At 54.0% G+C, this 18,382-nt stretch overlaps 1 protein-coding gene across 11 annotated transcripts in view; it reads left to right on the forward strand.

The window, feature by feature from the left end:
• Positions 1 to 18,382, forward strand: part of MCF2L (MCF.2 cell line derived transforming sequence like) — a 215,475-nt gene that overhangs the window by 70,731 nt on the left and 126,362 nt on the right. For 4 of the 11 annotated variants that reach the window (XM_008957474.6, XM_008957475.6, XM_008957478.6 and 1 more), the window contains exon 1: positions 10,717 to 11,161. The exons of 2 other annotated variants lie outside the window; for them this stretch is intronic. In XM_008957474.6, coding sequence (XP_008955722.1) covers positions 10,873 to 11,161 — 289 coding nt within the window. In that variant the 5' untranslated portion in view covers positions 10,717 to 10,872. Of the gene's footprint in view, positions 1 to 10,716; positions 11,162 to 11,723; positions 12,053 to 12,459; positions 12,712 to 18,382 lie in introns of those variants that run through there. 5 more of the 11 variants (XM_008957489.6, XM_055097036.2, XM_008957481.4 and 2 more) reach the window with 5 other exon arrangements.

Consider the following 18,382-nt stretch of genomic DNA (forward strand, 5'->3'; position numbering starts at 1 on the left):
CCACCCTGGACTCCATGCCGCGCCTCCTCGCCAGATAGACGCCAGATAGACGTGGCCAGTCGTGCTGTTTCAAGGTCTTATTCCAGTCGGGTTTTTGTTTTATTGATTTTTTTGTTCATGAAGTAGAATATGGTTCATGTATTACGTACATTTCTGTGTGTGTGTTTTTATTACAATATCTCATTTTCATGGGTTTTTATAACTTAAGTTACCTCTAACCTGTGACCCTTGCAGTCTCTTCTTCCGCCTTGTGTATCCTAATGTGGGAATTCTGCTTTGGTGGATGACTTTTGTGAAGTTAATTAACATACATTTCATTTAGAATAATGCTTTGAGCAACTCAAAGAAAGTGAATTTAATTTTATCACTTAGTTTTTATTTTATACTTAAAGAGCCTATTTGACTTATTCAGATTTTTACTATCAGTGTTGTATATACACAAAGGGAAGCTAAGCAAAATAACTTGGTTAGATTTTCCTAAAATTTCTTCATTCAGCATCCAACTCTTCTGACTCCCTTACCTGGGACGTTCCCCAGCCGTCGCCGTCAGTCTTCCTCAGATGCCAGTTTGTTGAGGTGTTTCTCTTTCCCTGATGCCTCTTGTGCCAACAAATAAAGACTTTCAGCTCTTCCTGGGCTCTCGAGATCAGGCCTGCTGCATTCTCAGAGAAGCAGAACCTTAGGAGATGCGTGGACGTGCGTGGTTCGTCTGTGCCCCGTGTCATGGGCTGGCTTATGTAATTGTGCGGCTGGCATGTCTGACCTCAGTAGTGCAGACACAGGCTGGAGACCCACGCAGGATTTCCATGTGACAGTCTGCAGGCAGGTGTCCGCTTCTCCAGGGGACCCTGTCCTATTCTCTTAAGGCCATGCAGGGATTGAATGAGGCCCAGCCCACTGTGGAGGGGCACATGCTCCATTCGGAGCCAGCTGACCACAGGTGTTAATCAGCCACATCCACACGACACCCGCACAGCCCCCGACGAGGGTGGGACTGGGTGGCTGGGGCTGGGGCCTCAGCAGGCTGACCCCTGACCCACCCGAGACCAGGCTGCATCCTGACTCACCTTCCTCATTTCCCTGAAATGCATCATTCCTTCCTGGCCACCTGCCCGGCACACGCCCAGGCTGACCGCACGGACCATTTGCTGTCTCCTAGGGTTTGTTACTTCCCGTGCCTTCATTACCCCTGGGGCCTCTCCTCATGCGGCTCCTCAGGCCTGGAATGCCCCCAGCCCTGCTCGTGTGTGGGATACGTGTGCCAGGCACCTCCTGGTGGGATTCCAGGTTCTGCCTTGGGGCTAAGAGCACCTGGAGGCTCAAGGGGACTTCTTTGAGACCCTCCTGCACTGGGTCTGGATGGCTCGTGGGAGAACCGTGAACACAGAAGCTGCCGTGGAAGCAAATCCTGGGCGAGAGGACGGCTGCACCTCCCCCCGGAGAGCACCGGGGTCCTGCAGGAAAAGCAGAGGTCTCCTGTGGCCGCTACGCCTCTTCCAGAAACTTCCGTACGCACAGAATGAGCGTCGCATCCCAAATGCCTGGTAGTGGTATTGCGGATAAATGTTAACCTAGAGGTTTTTATCTGAAAAGTTCCAGTTTAATTTTTAAAGTCTTGTTTTTACCAATTCTGCTTGTTCAAGACATACCATATGCTTTTTTCCTCTAGTTTTTCTTTTAGAAAGAATTTAATGAAATGTGCTGGGATCACCCTCATATCATTCTCCCTCACCACCCCCCGTCCTCCGGGTCTCTCCACTCTGGCCCCAGCAGTTGGCGTGTCAGTTATATTTATATTATACATCCTGCCATCTGGGGCTCTCATCGAGAGTTTCTCGGACATGGTGTGACATCAGTGGGTCCTTTGTTTCAGAACAAGCGCATTCTCCTTACTCTCTGGCACAGCCTCGGTGTTTAGGGGTTTCCTCTCTCTGGGAAGCTGTTCCTTCTCGAGAACACAGTGTGCTTTGTTCCTGCAGTGAGGGAGGTGGGTCATCCTGGGGGGAGAACTCCTGGCAGCATACAGAACAATAGGACAGGAGGATACTGTCCATGGCTGTCTAGGTCTGAGCTGTTCAAAGGTATTCTCCGTGTTTCCATGCGTTTGACTTCTAGGTTAGATTTTCTCCCTATTAGAGGGAATATCTCATTCCCCTAGCATAGACAGAGGGGGAATATCTGTTGGCAAGAGGGATGTCAAAACCCAAAGGTGAATTATTGGTAGCAACCCACATGCAGCACACACCCACGACAACCAAGCTGCACAGTGGCCTGGCATGGTGTGTCCACAGCAGCAACGCACCGGTGCTGGAAACCGAATTTAGACTATTTGGAGTGCACACAGGCTCACGAGGCTTTCTGAATGGTCGTGCCTGTCTACATCATGGGAGATGCACAGTGGACACGCCGTGGCCTGTGCTGTCTGTGACGGCAGCAGCGCCTCCTGCAGGTGTGGGGAAAGCCCTCTCTCTGTTCTCACGCGTCGGGCTGCAGCAGAGGTGCCTGTGTCACCGAGGTCCCTCGGTAACTTCAGGGCAGAGGCCTTCTGTCCCGGACGCCTGCCCTCAGGGGCTGTATCTTCGTCTGTTTTCTGCTGCTATAACAGAGTGTCACAGATTGGGTAATTTACACACAATGGAAGTTTAGTTGGCTCATGGTCCTGGAGGCTTGGAAGCCCAAGATTGAGGGGCTGCATCTGGTGAGGGCCCCTGAGCTGCATCTTTCCAAGAGACGGCCTCACCCGGCGAGAGAGCGGAGAGACCGAGAGGGGGCCAAGCGCGCTCTCACAACTGAAACAGCGCTCGTCCAGTCACGAGGGCAGGGTCCTCAGACCTGGTCACCTCTTCTTAGGCTCCATGTCCCAGCACGGCAGCATTGGGGGTGAGGTTTCCCACACACGACCTTTGGGGGACACATTAAACCCCAGCAGACTGCCTTGTCCCCTGCTCATTTTGGTTGTTGCATTGAAACGTGGGTGTGATGGATGCTGGAGTTTCTCTCCAAGGGGGCGGGATAGGCCGTCATTCTGGGGAAGGGGGGCTTTGGGGTTTCGGTGTCCAGGGCTGTGTCAGTTTCCTATTGCAGTTGACAGATCACCGCAAACACTGGCTAACCACACACATTCATGGTCTACAGCTCTGGAGGCCAGAAGTTCTAACACCAAGGTGTGAGCAGGGCTAGTCCCTTCTGGAGGCTCCAGGAAGAATCCTTTCCTCGCCCTGTCCAGCCCCAGGTGCTGCCTGCATTCCTGGGCTCATGGCCGCACCACCCAGACCCCTGCATCCATCCTCACATCTCCTCCCTGCCTGAGCCTCCTGCTGCCCTGCTGGAAGGACCCGGGGATGACCCTGGATCTCCTGGATAGCCCCCAATGGCTCTCTGTGGTACGTGGGGGCCCAGGTTCTACCGTGAGTGACTGCAGGCCATGCCGCAGGTCAAGTGGAGACCCCTGAGGGGCCTCCAGTGTTTGGGCTGCAGTGACCAGGCATCGAAACACACACTTCCAGGGATGTTGGGGTCCTCCCTGCCCCTGCTCTTCCCATGCATTCCTACCAAGGGGAGTCTGCTATGCCTCCACGTTGCACCTGTTCTCCACGTGTGTCCATGTGAGCACACGGCAGAGCCCTGAAGACTTCTGAAGATGCAGGCTGCTAAGCTTTCTGCATATACCACGTCTTAAAATAATACAAAATGTGATGAAGTGACTCTGCTGTTATTGTATTGTCATTATAATAAAATACAACTGGGCACTAATTTGAAAGTGTCGAGTGATCTTTGCAGGTATTCACTGCTTTGTACTTAGGCAAGCATTTGCCTTCCCACGAGCAGTCTTCTGCCTTGGGGTTCGGTTGGCCCTGCGAGGAGATGCCTGGTTCCCCAGGGGCAATCGTGCAGCAGGGCTGGGGGACAGGGCCTCAAGTCTTCCTTTAAAATCTGAGGAGCTCTGGTTCCTCCTCAGGGAACATGGTCAGGCCTGGTGGGACTGGCCCTGCCGTTCCCTTCCTGCTGCTGTGGGCTTGGTGTGGGGTCCCAGGCCCAGGCCAGAGCCCACCCCTCTCGAGGCCCTTCCTGCCATGGCCTGGCCGGGACCTGCAGCCCTCCTTCCCATGTCTGTGGCCACACACACAGCTGGGCTGTTGAGGGCATCCCCACTGCTACTTCCCGGGAGCTGCGGTCACCCTCAGTGAGCCCCTCTGTCCTCCTAGTTCAGGTCCTTCCAGAAGGTGCTTCCTGTGACACTGAGTCCTCGCCCCAGCCCAGGAGAGGCCACTGATGGATGGCCTGCTGGGGTACGGAATCAGAGGGGCCTCCTGCCTTGCTGTGACCACGAGAGGCCATTCACCCTCACTCCCACCCTCCCGCTCTGCTCCTCACTCACCCACCTCCTCCAGTTTCTGCCTGCGCCAGCTTCTCCGTTGCACAGCGAGGGGACATGCACACACACATGCACACACAAACACGCTCACACATGGGCTCACACCCAGGCATGCACACACACGCACGGACACGCACACGCATGCACACACACACTTTCATGCAGACATGCTCACACCTGTGCATGCACAGATGCACACACACACATGCACAAACATGCTCACACACATGCACACAGTCACACTTACACATGCACACACGCTTGCAGACATGCTCACACGTGCAGGCACAGACGCTCACACACGCATGCGCACACACTCAGGCACATGCACATACACATACACACGTGCACACACACATACAAACACACGTGGATTTTCCATCTAGTGAGGTGGTGCTGTCTCCTCAGAGGCCTGCATGTGCTGGTGGGTTGCGGTCCCTGTGTGGTGTTGGCTGGGCCTGCTGTGCTGTGAGGAGCCAGCCATGGGGGTGGGCCTCACTTCTAGCTGACCCAGTTGGTGGCCACATCCCTGGTGCCCAGGCCTGGTCCCTGGCCAGTGCAGCCTTCACACCTGACAGCATGGACAGACCCTTCTTGCCCAGACTGCAGCAATCAGGCACTCCCTCTCCTTCAGCTTAGGGCTGCTGGGCAAAGCACAGGCCTAACTCCGGAGCAGAACCCCTGAAGGCCCCAGCTCCCTAGCCGTTCTCCCGGGACCTCCCCCCAGGCTCTGGGAGGGAAGGCCCCAACCCCTACCCAGAGAGGGTATGAGGAAGGAGCCCCCCGTGTGCACCGGCTCTGCCCCTTTCTCCAGGGTACAGGCAGAAGGGGAGCCCCCCAGGCAGCCGATGCCCTCAACACAGTAGTTTGCTGAACCCAGAATCCAGGCATCTTTGCCTTCATTTTGGCTCTTCCAGGAAGAATCCCGTTGGTACCCACTGCTCACCAAGCATCTGGCCTGTCCAGATGCGGGGTGTGCTTCCCCTCTCTGAGCAGCTAAAAGATGTTTGAAGGGGTGGGGCCCGTGGGTGAGAACCTGTCTGGGCCTGGAGCTCTGGGAGGTGGACGAAGGGGTTCTGGAATATTCCAGGCTGGTGCCAGATCTGTCATGGCAGCCTTCTCTCACGCCTGGCTCAGCTCTGCCCTGGGCACAGACGTCCCCTCTGAAAGGGCCCGTGGCTCCCACCCACCTCCACCGCTCTCAGCAGGGAATGCCGCTGTCTCTTCATGTCCTCCTCCCAAACTGGGGCCCAGGCATGTCTCGTGGAATCTAAAGTTGCTTTTGAAGGAATTCTTTCTCCATGGAGCAGATTCCTTCTCCTCCTCTGGCAGGGTCTGAGCGTGCTCCTCCTGGCCAGGATTCTGGGGCCTGGCATCAGAGCGGGTGGAGGGTCACTGAGCCTCCGCAGCTCCTCAGAGCGCTCTCTTTGCTCAGGACTCCACAGCGCGGCATGGCTAGGAGGGAATGACTTGTGTGGGGACTGGGATAGGCACCAGGTGGAACCTCAGGTCTGTCAGCAAGGGCCCTCAGGGGGTCCCCAGGGCCACTCACCTCCCTGCACCCGTGTCTCCAGCCAGTCCTGCATGTTGCTGCTCCATAGCCTGTCTTGGTCCCTTTCCTGCTATTGTGGGTAGAATTGCGTCCCCTGAAAAGATGTGTTGAGTTCTAACCCCCAGCGCCTGTGGGTGTGGCCTCATGTGGAGGTAGGGCCGCTGCCTCTGCAGATGCATGAGCTCAGATGGAGTCGCCCTGGAGTAGGAACCGTCATCCAACCACCGGTGTCCATGGAAGACGGGGAGAGATACAGGGAGACCAGCTTGCAGCTGGGTGGGGCCACAGCCAAGAGTGCTGGCCCCCCAGAAGCTGGCAGAGGCAGGGCGGCTCCTCCACTGGCTTCAGTGTGCACGGCCACGCCAACCACCCACTTGCTCCAGGCCCCAGAGATTCCACCCCAAGGACGCAGGGGACTCAGAGAGGCTTGGCCTGCAGCCCCCACTGGAAGGGCTGTGGATGGGGTTCTGACACATTCGATGTAACAGAGAGGTTGGGTTAACCAGGCTGCCTGGGAGGAGACGGCGTCCACTTGCAGGTGCACCTCAGTGCAGGGTTGCAGGGGGCGGGGGGGCCCAGCTGGGGCTGTGCATAGCCCACCTTGGATGGCCCCTGCCCACGGCGACAACTCTCGAGGTTCCCTTGAGGCGGCCCCGGCACCCCAGGTTCTACGGTTGCCCACGTTGATGTCAAGCTTTGAGTTGTGGTTCTTGCCTCAGGAGCAGGTCTCCCCACCATGCAGAAATGGTCTCTAGCTTAAGTGAGTTTGCCTTTTGTTTTTTAACCAAACAAACCCATCCTAGCAATACCCGGGCTGCCCCCAGGATGGCATGAACCCATCATGATGCTCCCTGCGACAGGGAACCCCTGCCAAGGAACAAGGTGCAGAATCCCACAGCGCCCTGTGTCTGCTCATGTGGATGCATGTTACCATAACACTGCACATATAAAAATCATGTACAGATTTCAGAAACTTTAAAATAGCCATACCCTTTGTCCTGTATCTCTACTTGTAGGAAATTAACCCAGAGAAACAATCGGATGTGAGATAATGATTTGCCTGTGTGTTTCTTTGCCACAGTGTTTATGACAGTCAAGAATCACTAGAAAACCTGATTAAAATTTGAAACACACATCCCAGGAAATATTCACTCAGCTATTTAAAATCATGTAGAGTAGCAGCATCATGAAAAAACGTTTGAGTGAAAAATTTGTTACAAAGAATAGACATTGCTGTTACAATTTTGTATAAAAAGGCATCAGAAGGATAAAGACCTCTAGGTGATGCTGTTAAAGTATATTTTATTTTTATTTTCTATATTTTCCAAAGTGAACACAAGGATTTTGTACTCAGACAAAAATACATATTAAGTTACCTGTTTCATGCATCACAACGTAATGGTCATTTGTGTGAGAACTTTAGATGACGGAGTCCAGGTCAGCAATCCTGCCAGATTTTATCCCCAAAAGACCATCTCCTCACTAACTGTCCTCATCAACTGATTCTGCGTTTATAGTTTATGTGAATGTGAATTCCAGACTTCCTTGCTGGGCAAAGCCATAAAAAAAGTCAGAAGTCCAGCAGCTCCTCCTCTTCCTTCCTCTCCTGCCCCTCCCCTCCCTGTCCCCCACTTCAGAAGTGCAGTCCTTCAGTCGTCCGTGTGTGGACCAGGACCTGCTTGCTGCTGGGACACAGGGACCTGTTCACACGTCACACTGGCCCCGGAGGGGGAGGTGCCAGCAGGTGCCCTCCCATCACCGCGTGGAGGCTGTCACATACCCAGGTGCCATGTCACCTCCGCTGCAGCATGAGCTCTGGGCACGCAGGAGTCACCAGCCTTGCTCAGTGCTGCACCTCAGAGCCAGCCCTGGTTGTCCGGAATCGAGGGTTCGTTTCCAGATTTCTGGGGCCACGGCTCCAGTGCATCCCTGACATTCTGGGTGTTGTCCCGCGGGGCTCTCCCAGTCACAATGAGCTTGTGAATTTCCTCACAGTCCTTTTCCAGTCTCTACCCTCTCTGATACCCCTCCCAAGACATGGAGTGAGGCTGTGCAGAAAACACCTATGCCTGCCCTTCTGTGGCCGGGGCCACTGTGCCACTCCATAGCCCTGCTCCCCTAGCCTCGGAGTTGGCTCTGGGAGCCTGGCCCTGCCTGCTCCAGCTCCCATTTCTCATCTCCGCTTTGTGGCTGATCATCCAGAAAGGTCACCATGAGGATGTTTGGTATCCAGGTGTCGCGTTACCTTCAGCCTCCCTCCTGGGGCGCCTCTGGTTCCCGGGAGAGAGGCCGAGCCAGGGATGGAAAGAAGCCCATCCCTTGGGACACACGGCTTGGGACCTTACCTAAGTGTCCTGGGTCTACCTGTCGGGAACTCGATGCCATTCCCCTCGCAACACTACAGGCGTCCCCGATGCAGACACCACAGGTCTGCATCTTTGTGCCTCTGTGTGGCCTGGGGCAAGTCGCTGAACCTCTCTGCATATTCTGTAAAATGCGAAAAACAGTGCCTTCTCCCAGCTCTCTGTAAAGACCAATAGTTTACAGCATGGGGAGCACTCTGGCAGGTACCTGGAGCGCCTAGTGCTCCCTAATGCCAGGTGTAATGGTGACAATCGTTCTTTAGGCAAGTATTAAATGATGTTTATGGAAAGATGGCATCATCTGTGCTATAATTTAAGGCAGAATAAAGACTTGACAGAGCTAGAGAGAGACGTAGTTTAACAAATCAGCTCCTGAAATTGTGGGTGTTGGAAGGTCCAGGGGCAGCTGGGGACTGGGGAGAGTTGGGTTGCAGTCCAGGCTGTCTGGGAGCAGAGCTCCCTCTTCCTCAGGGAACCTCTGTCTTTTTCTCTCAAGCCCCTTGATAGATTGGGTGAGGCCCACCCACGTTATGTCACACGCCTTACTCAAAGTCTACTGATATAAGTGCCAATCTCATCTAAACATACCTTCACGGAGACATCTAACCTAGCATTTGACCCAATATCTGGGCACGGTGGCCCAGCCAAGTTGACAAGTAATAAAGCCAATGACCACAGAGACCAAGGGTCTCCACTCTGGTGCCCCAACATGACATGGTGCCAGTCAGAGGATATTGGCCAGGGGACAGAGTGGATGGCACAGGGTTGAGGAAAGAAGCCAATAGCATGTGTGGAAATGCCCAAGGGGTGAAGAGGGAGATCGGAGAAGCGGGACAGGCCAGAGGGTGTGGCCCTTTCCTTTCATCTTGCTTTTAAGATGCAACAGATTTCAGCAGTGTTTCTCAAAGTGTGGACCAGCACATTCAACATCCCAGGAAATTTTGCTAGAAATGCACATCCTCGGGCCCCATCCCAGACCTCCTGGATCAGCAAGGAGCCATCAGAGCCCAGCTGTGTGAGCTTAACAAGCCCTCGGTAGATCCTGACGCAGCCCAAGGCTGGGCAGGCTGGAGGGCACCTGCATGCCAGGAGAGCGGCCAGGAGAAGAGGGCAGGTGCTCAGAGGGAGTGTGGCCTAGGGCCGTGTGGGCTGAGGACCAGGGAGGGTGTTGTGCCTTAGACTAGTGGAAAGGGCAGGGCCTGCATTTCAGGACCCTTCTGCCTGATGACAGGCTTTCCCTGAAGCTGGAGGGGCAGGGTTGGGGTAGGGGGGCGGTGGGGGATGGGGAGTGGTGAAGGTTCCCTGAACTGACAGGGAGTGAGTTAGGAGCAGACCCATTTGAGGGCACTTTTTGCAGACCATGTGTAGACAGGAGGTAGCAATTGTGCAGCCGTAGGCACCCTGGGCAGCCCAGGGAACGCTTGTCCACAGAGGGAGAGGCTCCCATCCACTCTGAGGCCTTTCCAGAGTTCTCCTTTCACTGGTCTCCAAAGAGATTCTGTAGAACCAAGTGAAACTGCTGATACTCAATACGTTTCTCATGTTAAACAAAAACAAAAACAAAGCAGCCATTTCTTACAGATTTACTCAATACTTTCTATCTGGTTATTATGCCTCTTATTCGGTAATTATTTTTTATTATGAATTATTTATTTCCAGATCTGTCTGGCCTATAAGGCCGGTAGGCACTATAAGGGGGAGTACTGCGTCACCTTCATCTTTTTATCCCTTTGGCCTTGCTCCGTGCCTGAAAGCTCACCACACTGGAACGTCCAGGTGCACATGTGCCACTGGACACCGGGATGTTGCCGGATGCTCTTTTGGATGCTGGAATGCTGGTGCATTGTTACCGGATGCTGGAATGGTGCACGCATGCCCTGTTGGACTCTGGAATGCTGGTGCATTGTTGCCAAATGCCGGAATGGTACACGGATGCTCTGTTGGACGCTGGAATGCTGGTGCATTGTTGCCGGATGCTGGAATGGTGCACGCATGCTCTGTTGGACTCTGGAATGCTGGTGCATTGTTGCCAAATGCCGGAATGGTACACGGATGCTCTGTTGGACGCTGGAATGCTGGTGCATTGTTGCCGGATGCTGGAATGGTGCACGCATGCTCTGTTGGACGCTGGAATGCTGGCGCATGTGCACATGTTATTGGCATGAGCTGTAGTTCAAACCTCAGCCATATGATGCTTGAATTCCCAAACCATTCATGGAAATGTGTACTTCTTCCTGCTGGAATTCTCTCTCTCTCTCTCTCTTTTTTAACTGATTGGGGAGTGAGGTGGGGGGGGGGTCTTGCTACATTGCCCAGGCTCAAACTTCTGGGCTCAAATGATCCTCCTGCTTCTGCCTCAGCTTCTGCCTCGGCCTCCGGAGTAGCTGGGACTACAGGCCTGAAATACTGTTTCTTTAAGGAAGGTCATGTTACCTACAATACCAAACCACAAAAGGATAGCCGCGGTTTGGGGCGAGGAGAGCTCAGAAAGTTTCTTGCACATGGCCCTGTGATGGCGGCCATGGCCCTGCATAGACACGAGCTGGAATCTGCAGGTGGCAGCCAGGACGCTGCGTGTGTCGATGCGTGTGTCGAGTGCACAGTGTGGCTTGGTGCCAACCATGGCGAGGGTGGAGAGCCCCGTGCCTGCAGCGCGCGCTTCCCTCACTGGGTCCTGCGTCCTTGGGCAGGCAATGCCCCTGCGGGGAGGGGCTGGTCCATCCCCGGCCAGCCACGGACCCACGCATGGACCCAGCGACCCACGGACCTGCTTACCTGGGCGCGGCGCGGGTGGCATGCGGCCACACGGAAGGGGCGCGCTGGGCTGCTGCGGCCTCTGCAGCTTCTGCACCTGCCACGGGGCGGCCGGAGGTAAAGGGAGGCGGCGGCCAGGCGCGACCCCGCGGAGGCAGCTGCACTCGCTCGGTCCACTCGCGGCTTCGCGGCTGCCCGCAAACCAGGAGGGCGTGGAGACCCGGAACCGGGGGGAAGGGCGGGGGCACTTGTGCGGCACCCGCGGGGCTCCCAGGGGACCTCGGCGGTGACACGAATTTCTAGGTGACCTTGGCGGTGACAAGAATTTCTAGGTGACCTGTGTGATACACTAGGTGACCTAGTGACACAGGTGACACTTCCAGGTGACTGCGGCGGTGACCCGCGGGGCTCCCAGGTGACCTCGGCGGTGACCCGCGGGGCTCCCAGGTGACCGCGGCGGTGACCCGCGGGGCTCCCAGGTGACCTCGGCGGTGACCCGCGGGGCTCCCAGGTGACCTCGGCGGTGACCCGCGGGGCTCCCAGGTGACCTCGGCGGTGCACTCACAGGACTCCCAGGTGACCCGCGGTGGTGACACACCGGGGCGGGCGCGCGCCGCTTCCGCTTCCGCCGAGCCGCCCCCCGCCCCCCGCGGCGCAGCGCGCGCCCCCCTCCCGGTGGCGCGGAACCAATCCTGGGCAGGGAGGCGGTGGCTCCAGGCTGAAAGCGCTGCCGTGGCCCCCTCCCCGCCTCCGCCGCGCCCCCTCCCCACTCGCACGGCCCCACCCGCAGGCGCCCCCCGTGCGGAGGAAGCGGATCTGCCAGGATCATTTTTGTTGTGTCGGAGGATGAGGTTTTGGCTGAGGACTGAAGAGATGGCCTTGGAAGAAATGGTGCAGAGATTAAATGCGGTTTCCAAGCACACGGGTAGGAGGAGCTGCTGGCCGTCCGTGATCTGTGCTTAAGCTTGACATCATGGGCTGAAATGTGGGGAAATGCGTCTGATTTTTGTAAGCCGCCCTCGTGTTCCTTTCTAGCCGTGGTAGCTGTGACATGGGGGGCACTGGTTGGTAGCTGGTGTGTTTTCAGAGGCTGTCGGCGATCGTATGCTGCCCGGGATAGTCAAAATGACTGCACGTTGGTGACACTGGCTCTCTCAGGGTTGCTGGGTCTGCATGCGGAGCCATTTGTGTGTCTGAAATCTGCCCATCAACCTGCCTGTCCGCAGCCCTCGCAATGGAGAATGCATTGCGAATGGAGAATGATCTGAGCCAAGGGCTTTCAGAGCTTGGGGTTTCAGAGCCAGGGGTAGGGATGGTGAAGCTACCTGGAAGCTCGTTTTGAGGATGAAAAAACCTGGGCTAATCAGGTGGTTCTTTTCTTCATTAAATGCAATTTAAACCTAAGACAAATGTTTGAGACGGTATGGGTAAAGAGTGGACTGGACGTTCATTTTCAGTATTAATCGAAATATTACTTCAAATAAGCTTTGAAGAGCAGTTCAGATCGATTCTTTTAGGTGTAAGCAGAGACTGGGCTGACAGCTTGCATCTGGCCGTGGCTTTCAGGCGGTCGCATCTGAGTTCTCAGGCTGTGTTATGCAGAAGGGAGAGGCATCCTTAACTCGTTTTCCTTGACGTGAAGAGGAAATAATGATATATCATTAAAAGTAAGTTGCCAAGTGTTTTGCCTGATGTTGCCATATGTTATGTCATATATGCCATTACTAGTTGTCTAACTAGTACTTGCCTGGGAGATTAAAATGTCAGTTGCTTGGTTTGGGTGTGGTTCTCTTTCTCTACCCACCCCGATGGATTCTGAGAGTGAACCAGTGATTAAATCAGCATAAGCACCATCGTATGGGATGGTCTAATCAAGATGTTTTTAATGGGGGCTTTTATGATCAAAGCTGCTGGGTTTATTGTATGTGGGTCGAAAGAAAACAAAACCATTTTCATGCCGTCTGCTCCCTGATTCTTAGAGAATCAGCTCTTTTTCTGAAGCTTGAGTGGAGCTTTTCCGTGCAGGGTTTGCAGGGTTTGAGTATGGTGAAGGGCTGCGTGGATGCCAGGTTCACAGGGAGGCTTCCGATCGGCTGTGGGGGTGGAGGAGAAAGCCCCCCTTGCACTGCGTGCCCCTGCGTGCTGTTCGGTGTCAGAGTCACAGAGTGGGAACCGCTCCAGAGGCTGATGTCATTCCCCAGGTTTTTAGGGATTGGGGTTTCTTCATGAGCTCCGAGAGACATGTGCGCATTTTTAATTGCAAAAAGGCTATCTCAGAAGAGCAGCAGTGACACTGGCTGCTCACTGAATGTCGTACGAGCCGGGCGCTCGGTGTGGGCCATCGTCTCATCTGGAACAGGCAGTGAGATGTGCGTCCTCCCACACATCTGCATTACCGATAATTGCATGCTTCACCAGGACTTTCAAATCCAGCTTACCAGATATCCTCGGTTATGAGCACCCTGTAGTGTTTAGTTAGGGGAGGTGACCCTGCATCATACTCCACTTACCACCCATTAACACTGGCCTCTTCCTTCAGCACAAACCCATTTTCTGCTCACGCTGTGTGAGGTACTGCTCAGTGGAGGCAAGTTATTAGGTTGAAGGCTGTAAAACCATCATGAGGGGGGTTTATGATGCAGTATTGACATGATGCTACCACAGAGTGTAGGGGTGTGTGGTGCACATTCTCTGGTAGGGGTGAAGGTCAAGGTAAACCTGATCCCCACCTCGGGTTTAAATTCCAAGCACTTCCTCAGGAGAGTTCCCCACCTGCAGCCAAACACTCTTCAGCGGGAGGTCATGGAGCTGCTTCTCCTTCCGGGGTCATGCTAGGATCCGTGCCAGGTAAAAGCTGATGGCAACAGGACACTGATGTGGCGGCTGGTGTAGGTCCTCAGGGCAGTGGCGGGGCTGGGTCACAGCTGAGGGATTGCGTACAGCGGCTGGCCTTAGAGCAGCTGCCTCATTCAGCTGTGCAGAGCTTCACCCTCTGTAGATTCACCCCCAACCCACAGGCATTTTATCTTTGCTGCTGTCCAGAACATGCTGCTGTGTTTTAATTTCAGATTTATGCATTTCTTCTGTCACCTAGAGCCTTCATTATCTAGGCTAATCTGCATGTAAAGGAGGATAATGTGTGCTGTCCATATGGTCTGTGAATCTGTAGCCTTTGACCTTGAGAATTGACATTTTATATACTCTTCTGAACCTGATCTTCAGTAACAAGGCCAGGGGCACTTTCCAGTGGCAACTTCTCCCTGGACCCCCTTCTATGTGATAGAGCTCATTTTCATCTGTTTTGGTCTTCTCTTTGGAATTTTAGTCATTGGTGAAAAGGTAGAAGACATTCGAGGGAGCAATGCTATGGATCTAGTTGATTTAAGCATTCGATGAAACAGAACAGTGGTCCTCCAACTACAGCATGTATATGCATCACCTTGGGGGCTTGTTAAAGCACAGGCTGCTGGGCCCACCCTCAGAGTTTCTGATTCAGGAAGTCTGGGGTAGGGTCTGATAATTGACATTTCTTAAGTTCTTGATGAAGTTCTTCAGGAATCAAACTTGGGGAACTACTGTAGTAGAAGAATCTTTAAATCTAGCCCCACCTTTTCCATTAGTTGACCTAATACTAACTCTTGTCATAGACAGATGATGATAGATGGATAATGCATGGATAAATGAGTGGATGGATGGATGAATGGGTAGATGGGTGGGTGGGTGGATGGATGGGTGGGTGGGTGGATGGATGGGTGGGTGGATGAATGTAGGGGTGGATGAATGGATGTGTGGGTGGGTGGATGGATGGATGGATGGATGGATGATGATGGATGGATGAATGAGTTAGTAGATAGTGGATAAGTGGGTGGATGGATGGGTGGGTGGATGAATGTAAGGGTGGATGAGTGGATGTGTGGGTGGGTGGATGGATGGATGGATGGATGATGATGGATGGATGGATGGATGGATGATGATGGATGGATGGATGATGATGGATGGATGGATGTGTGGGTGGATGGATGGATAAATGGATAAATGGAGGATGATGAATGGGTAGATGGATGGATGAGTGGATGCTTGGACGGATGAGTAGATGGATGGATGGATGGATGGATGGATGGATGGATGGATAAATGAGTTAGTAGATAGTGGATAAGTGGGTGGATGGATGGGTGGGTGGATGAATGTAAGGGTGGATGAGTGGATGTGTGGGTGGATGGATGGATGGATGATGATGGATGGATGGATGTGTGAGTGGATGGATGGATGTGTGGGTGGATGGATGGATAAATGGATAAATGGAGGATGATGAATGGGTAGTTGGATGGATGAGTGGATGCTTGGATGGATGAGTGGATGCTTGGATGGATGAGTGGATGGATGGATGTGTGGGTGGATGGATGGATAAATAGATAAATGGAGGATGATGAATGGGTAGATGGACGGATGAGTGGATGGATGGATGGATGAATGAGTTGGTAGATAGATGGATGAGTGGATGTATGTATGTAAGGTAGATGGAGGGGTAGGTGGATGGGTGTATGGATGACTGGATGACTGGATAGATGAATGGGTGGGTGGATGGATGGAGGGAGGGAGGGATGGATGCATAGATGAGTGGATGCATGGATGGATGACTGGGTGACTGGATGGATGGGTAGGTGGAGGATGGATGGATGGATGGATAGATGGGTGGGTAGATGGGTGGGTGGATGCATCAATGAGCAGATAGATGGATGAGTGGATGGATGGATGCATAGATGAATGGGTGGATGAATGGGTAGATGGGTAGCTGGATGGATGTGTGGGTGGGTGGATGAGTAGATGTGTGGGTGGGTGAGTGGATGGATGATGATGGATGGATAGATGGATGGGTGGCTGGATGGATGAATGAGTGAGTGGGTGGATGGATGGGTGAGTGAATGGATGGATGATGGATGGATGGAAGGTGGATGGATGAATGGGTAGATAGATGGGTGGATGGATGGATGGATGGATGAGTGGATGAATGGATGTAAGGTAGATGGATGGATGGGTGAGTGGGTGAATGGGTATGTGAACAGATGGATGACTAGACAAATGGATGGGTGGATGGGTGGATGGATGGATGAATAGGTGGGTGGTAGATGGGTGGGTGAGTGGATGGATGGATAAGTGGATGGATGGATGGATGGATGACTGGATGACTGGATAGATGAATGGGTGGGTGGATGGATGGAGGGAGGGAGGGATGGATGCATAGATGGATGTGTGGGTGGATGGACAGAATGACTGGATGGACAGGTGGGTGGATGCATAGATGAATGGATGCATGGATGAGTGGATGGATGGGTAGATGGATGGGTGGGTGGGTAAATAAGTGGATGGATGGATGGATGGATGGATGACCGGATGGATGGATGATGATGGATGGGTGGGTGAGTGGGTGGGTGGATGGATAGATGACTGGATGGATGGATGAATGATGATGGATGAATGGATGGGTAGGTAGATGGATGGATGAATGGATGGGTGGATGTGTAGGTGGGTGAGTGATTGGATGTATGGATGAATGGGTGGGTGGGTGGGTGGATGGATGGAGGAGTGGAGGAGTGGATGGATGGATGGAAGGTGGGTGGATAGATAAGTGGATGGATGGATGGATGAGCAAAAGCTGTGTGCTGCCTCCTGTCCTTAAGCTCTTCCTGGGAAGGGGCCTGTGGCCTGAGCAATGGGCTGAGGGACACAGCAGCACGGAGGGGCTTTGGGGGATGAGGGGGCTTCCCAGGACCACCACACAGGCACAGCTGTTTGGCACCCCCCCCCAGTTGCAGGTCTCAGAGGAAAAGCTCTGGGGGGATGCGCCCAGGAGGCAGGGTCATGCATTTCTGTGTGAATTGAAGAGCTCTCAGTGGAGTAGGTGCGGCTCCCTGGCAAAATGCCACCTGCTCATTAGCCAGCCCAGCGGTTTCTGACGGATGCCTTAGCACTCCCCTCTCACGCCTCTGCCTTCGGCCTCAGTGATTGGCGTCTCCTCAAGGAGCCATGATTTCTTTGTCCATTTTTTACATGTGCTGAGGCCCTTTAGGAGAAAAACCATGCAGCCAAATGAGGTACGTCTGTGTGGGTTGCTGACTATTTTGTAACATGAAATTTAGGTCTCTAATTAGATAGGTGTGACTATAAAGTACAGAAACATTTAAGAAACAATTAGCTTTCATGGGATGTTGTTATGGATCTTGTTAGTAGGGATTCCGGAGCAGGTTTTAGAGATTTGAGCGGAGGGAGGCTTGTGAGGAAACAGTGAGTCCTCTGAGCATCCTTGGTGTCCCGTGTTGCTGACCTTCTGTGATCTGACGCCACGGCTCAGTGCTTCCCGAGAGCTCCTGAGAACGCAGCGCTCAGGCCTCCCAGCTGGGTGAGTCCGACGCCCTCCATGCGAAGACGGCGCGAGCATGGCTTCACCTGTGGAACCAGGGGCAGACTTATGAGCTCCCGGGGATTTCAGTTCCAGCCTGCTCTGAGGACACTCGGAGGCTGGCCCTGTGTTTGCTTGGAGCGCCCTTCAGGGAGACCCGTGGCTCCAGGGGCTGGCGCTGAGTGACCACAGGCAAGGTCTCAGGAGTGAGTGATGCCAGGCAGCACCTGAGAAGGGGATGCCTGCGAGGTGCGTTCCGAGTTTCGTGGGGACTTGTGTTGGCCACCGCCTCCTGAGTCGCTGGCCCCTTTTCACGCTGCACCTGTGCCTTGGGATGGTGGCCGCCTTCCAGCGTCTTCCCGATCTCCGACTTCAAAGCTGCTCCTGACTCTTCCACTGCCGCCTCTGACCCCATCCCCCACTGTTTCATCAGCTCCCATCCTGGCGCTTCCTCACCTGGTGCCTCACTGCCCGGCACTTCCTTATCTGGCATTTCATCACCTGCCGCTCCACATCACCTGCTGGCTTCCTCCTCCTTTAGTCTTACGTTTGGAGTTCCCTGCATTTGGCTTCCCTAAGGGTAAGACCACCTTCTATAGTGGTGCAAACTCCCCCTCAGAACTAGGGGCACCAGTTCCGCAAAGGCACCCGGGCATGGCTAACCTCTGAGTCTGCAAAGCCCCTTGCGTGGCTGACTTCCAGGTCTGCAAGGGCCCCTGGCGTGGCCAACCTCCGAGTCTGCAAAGCCCCTGGCATGGCCAGCCTCTGAGTCCATGAAGCCCCCGGCGTGGCCAACCTCATTGGATGAGTTTGCTTGGACTTTTGCACCCCTGGCATGCTGCTGTTCTGCTGCTTTTCGTAAGCCTGGCCCCTTGGGTGTGGAAAGTGCATGGATTTTAGGGGTTCCACTCATTTTGCAGACGTTCTGGGGAAAATCACAT

This window comes from Pan paniscus, chromosome 14 (genome assembly GCF_029289425.2).
Source record: "Pan paniscus chromosome 14, NHGRI_mPanPan1-v2.0_pri, whole genome shotgun sequence".
Lineage (NCBI taxonomy): Eukaryota > Metazoa > Chordata > Mammalia > Primates > Hominidae > Pan > Pan paniscus.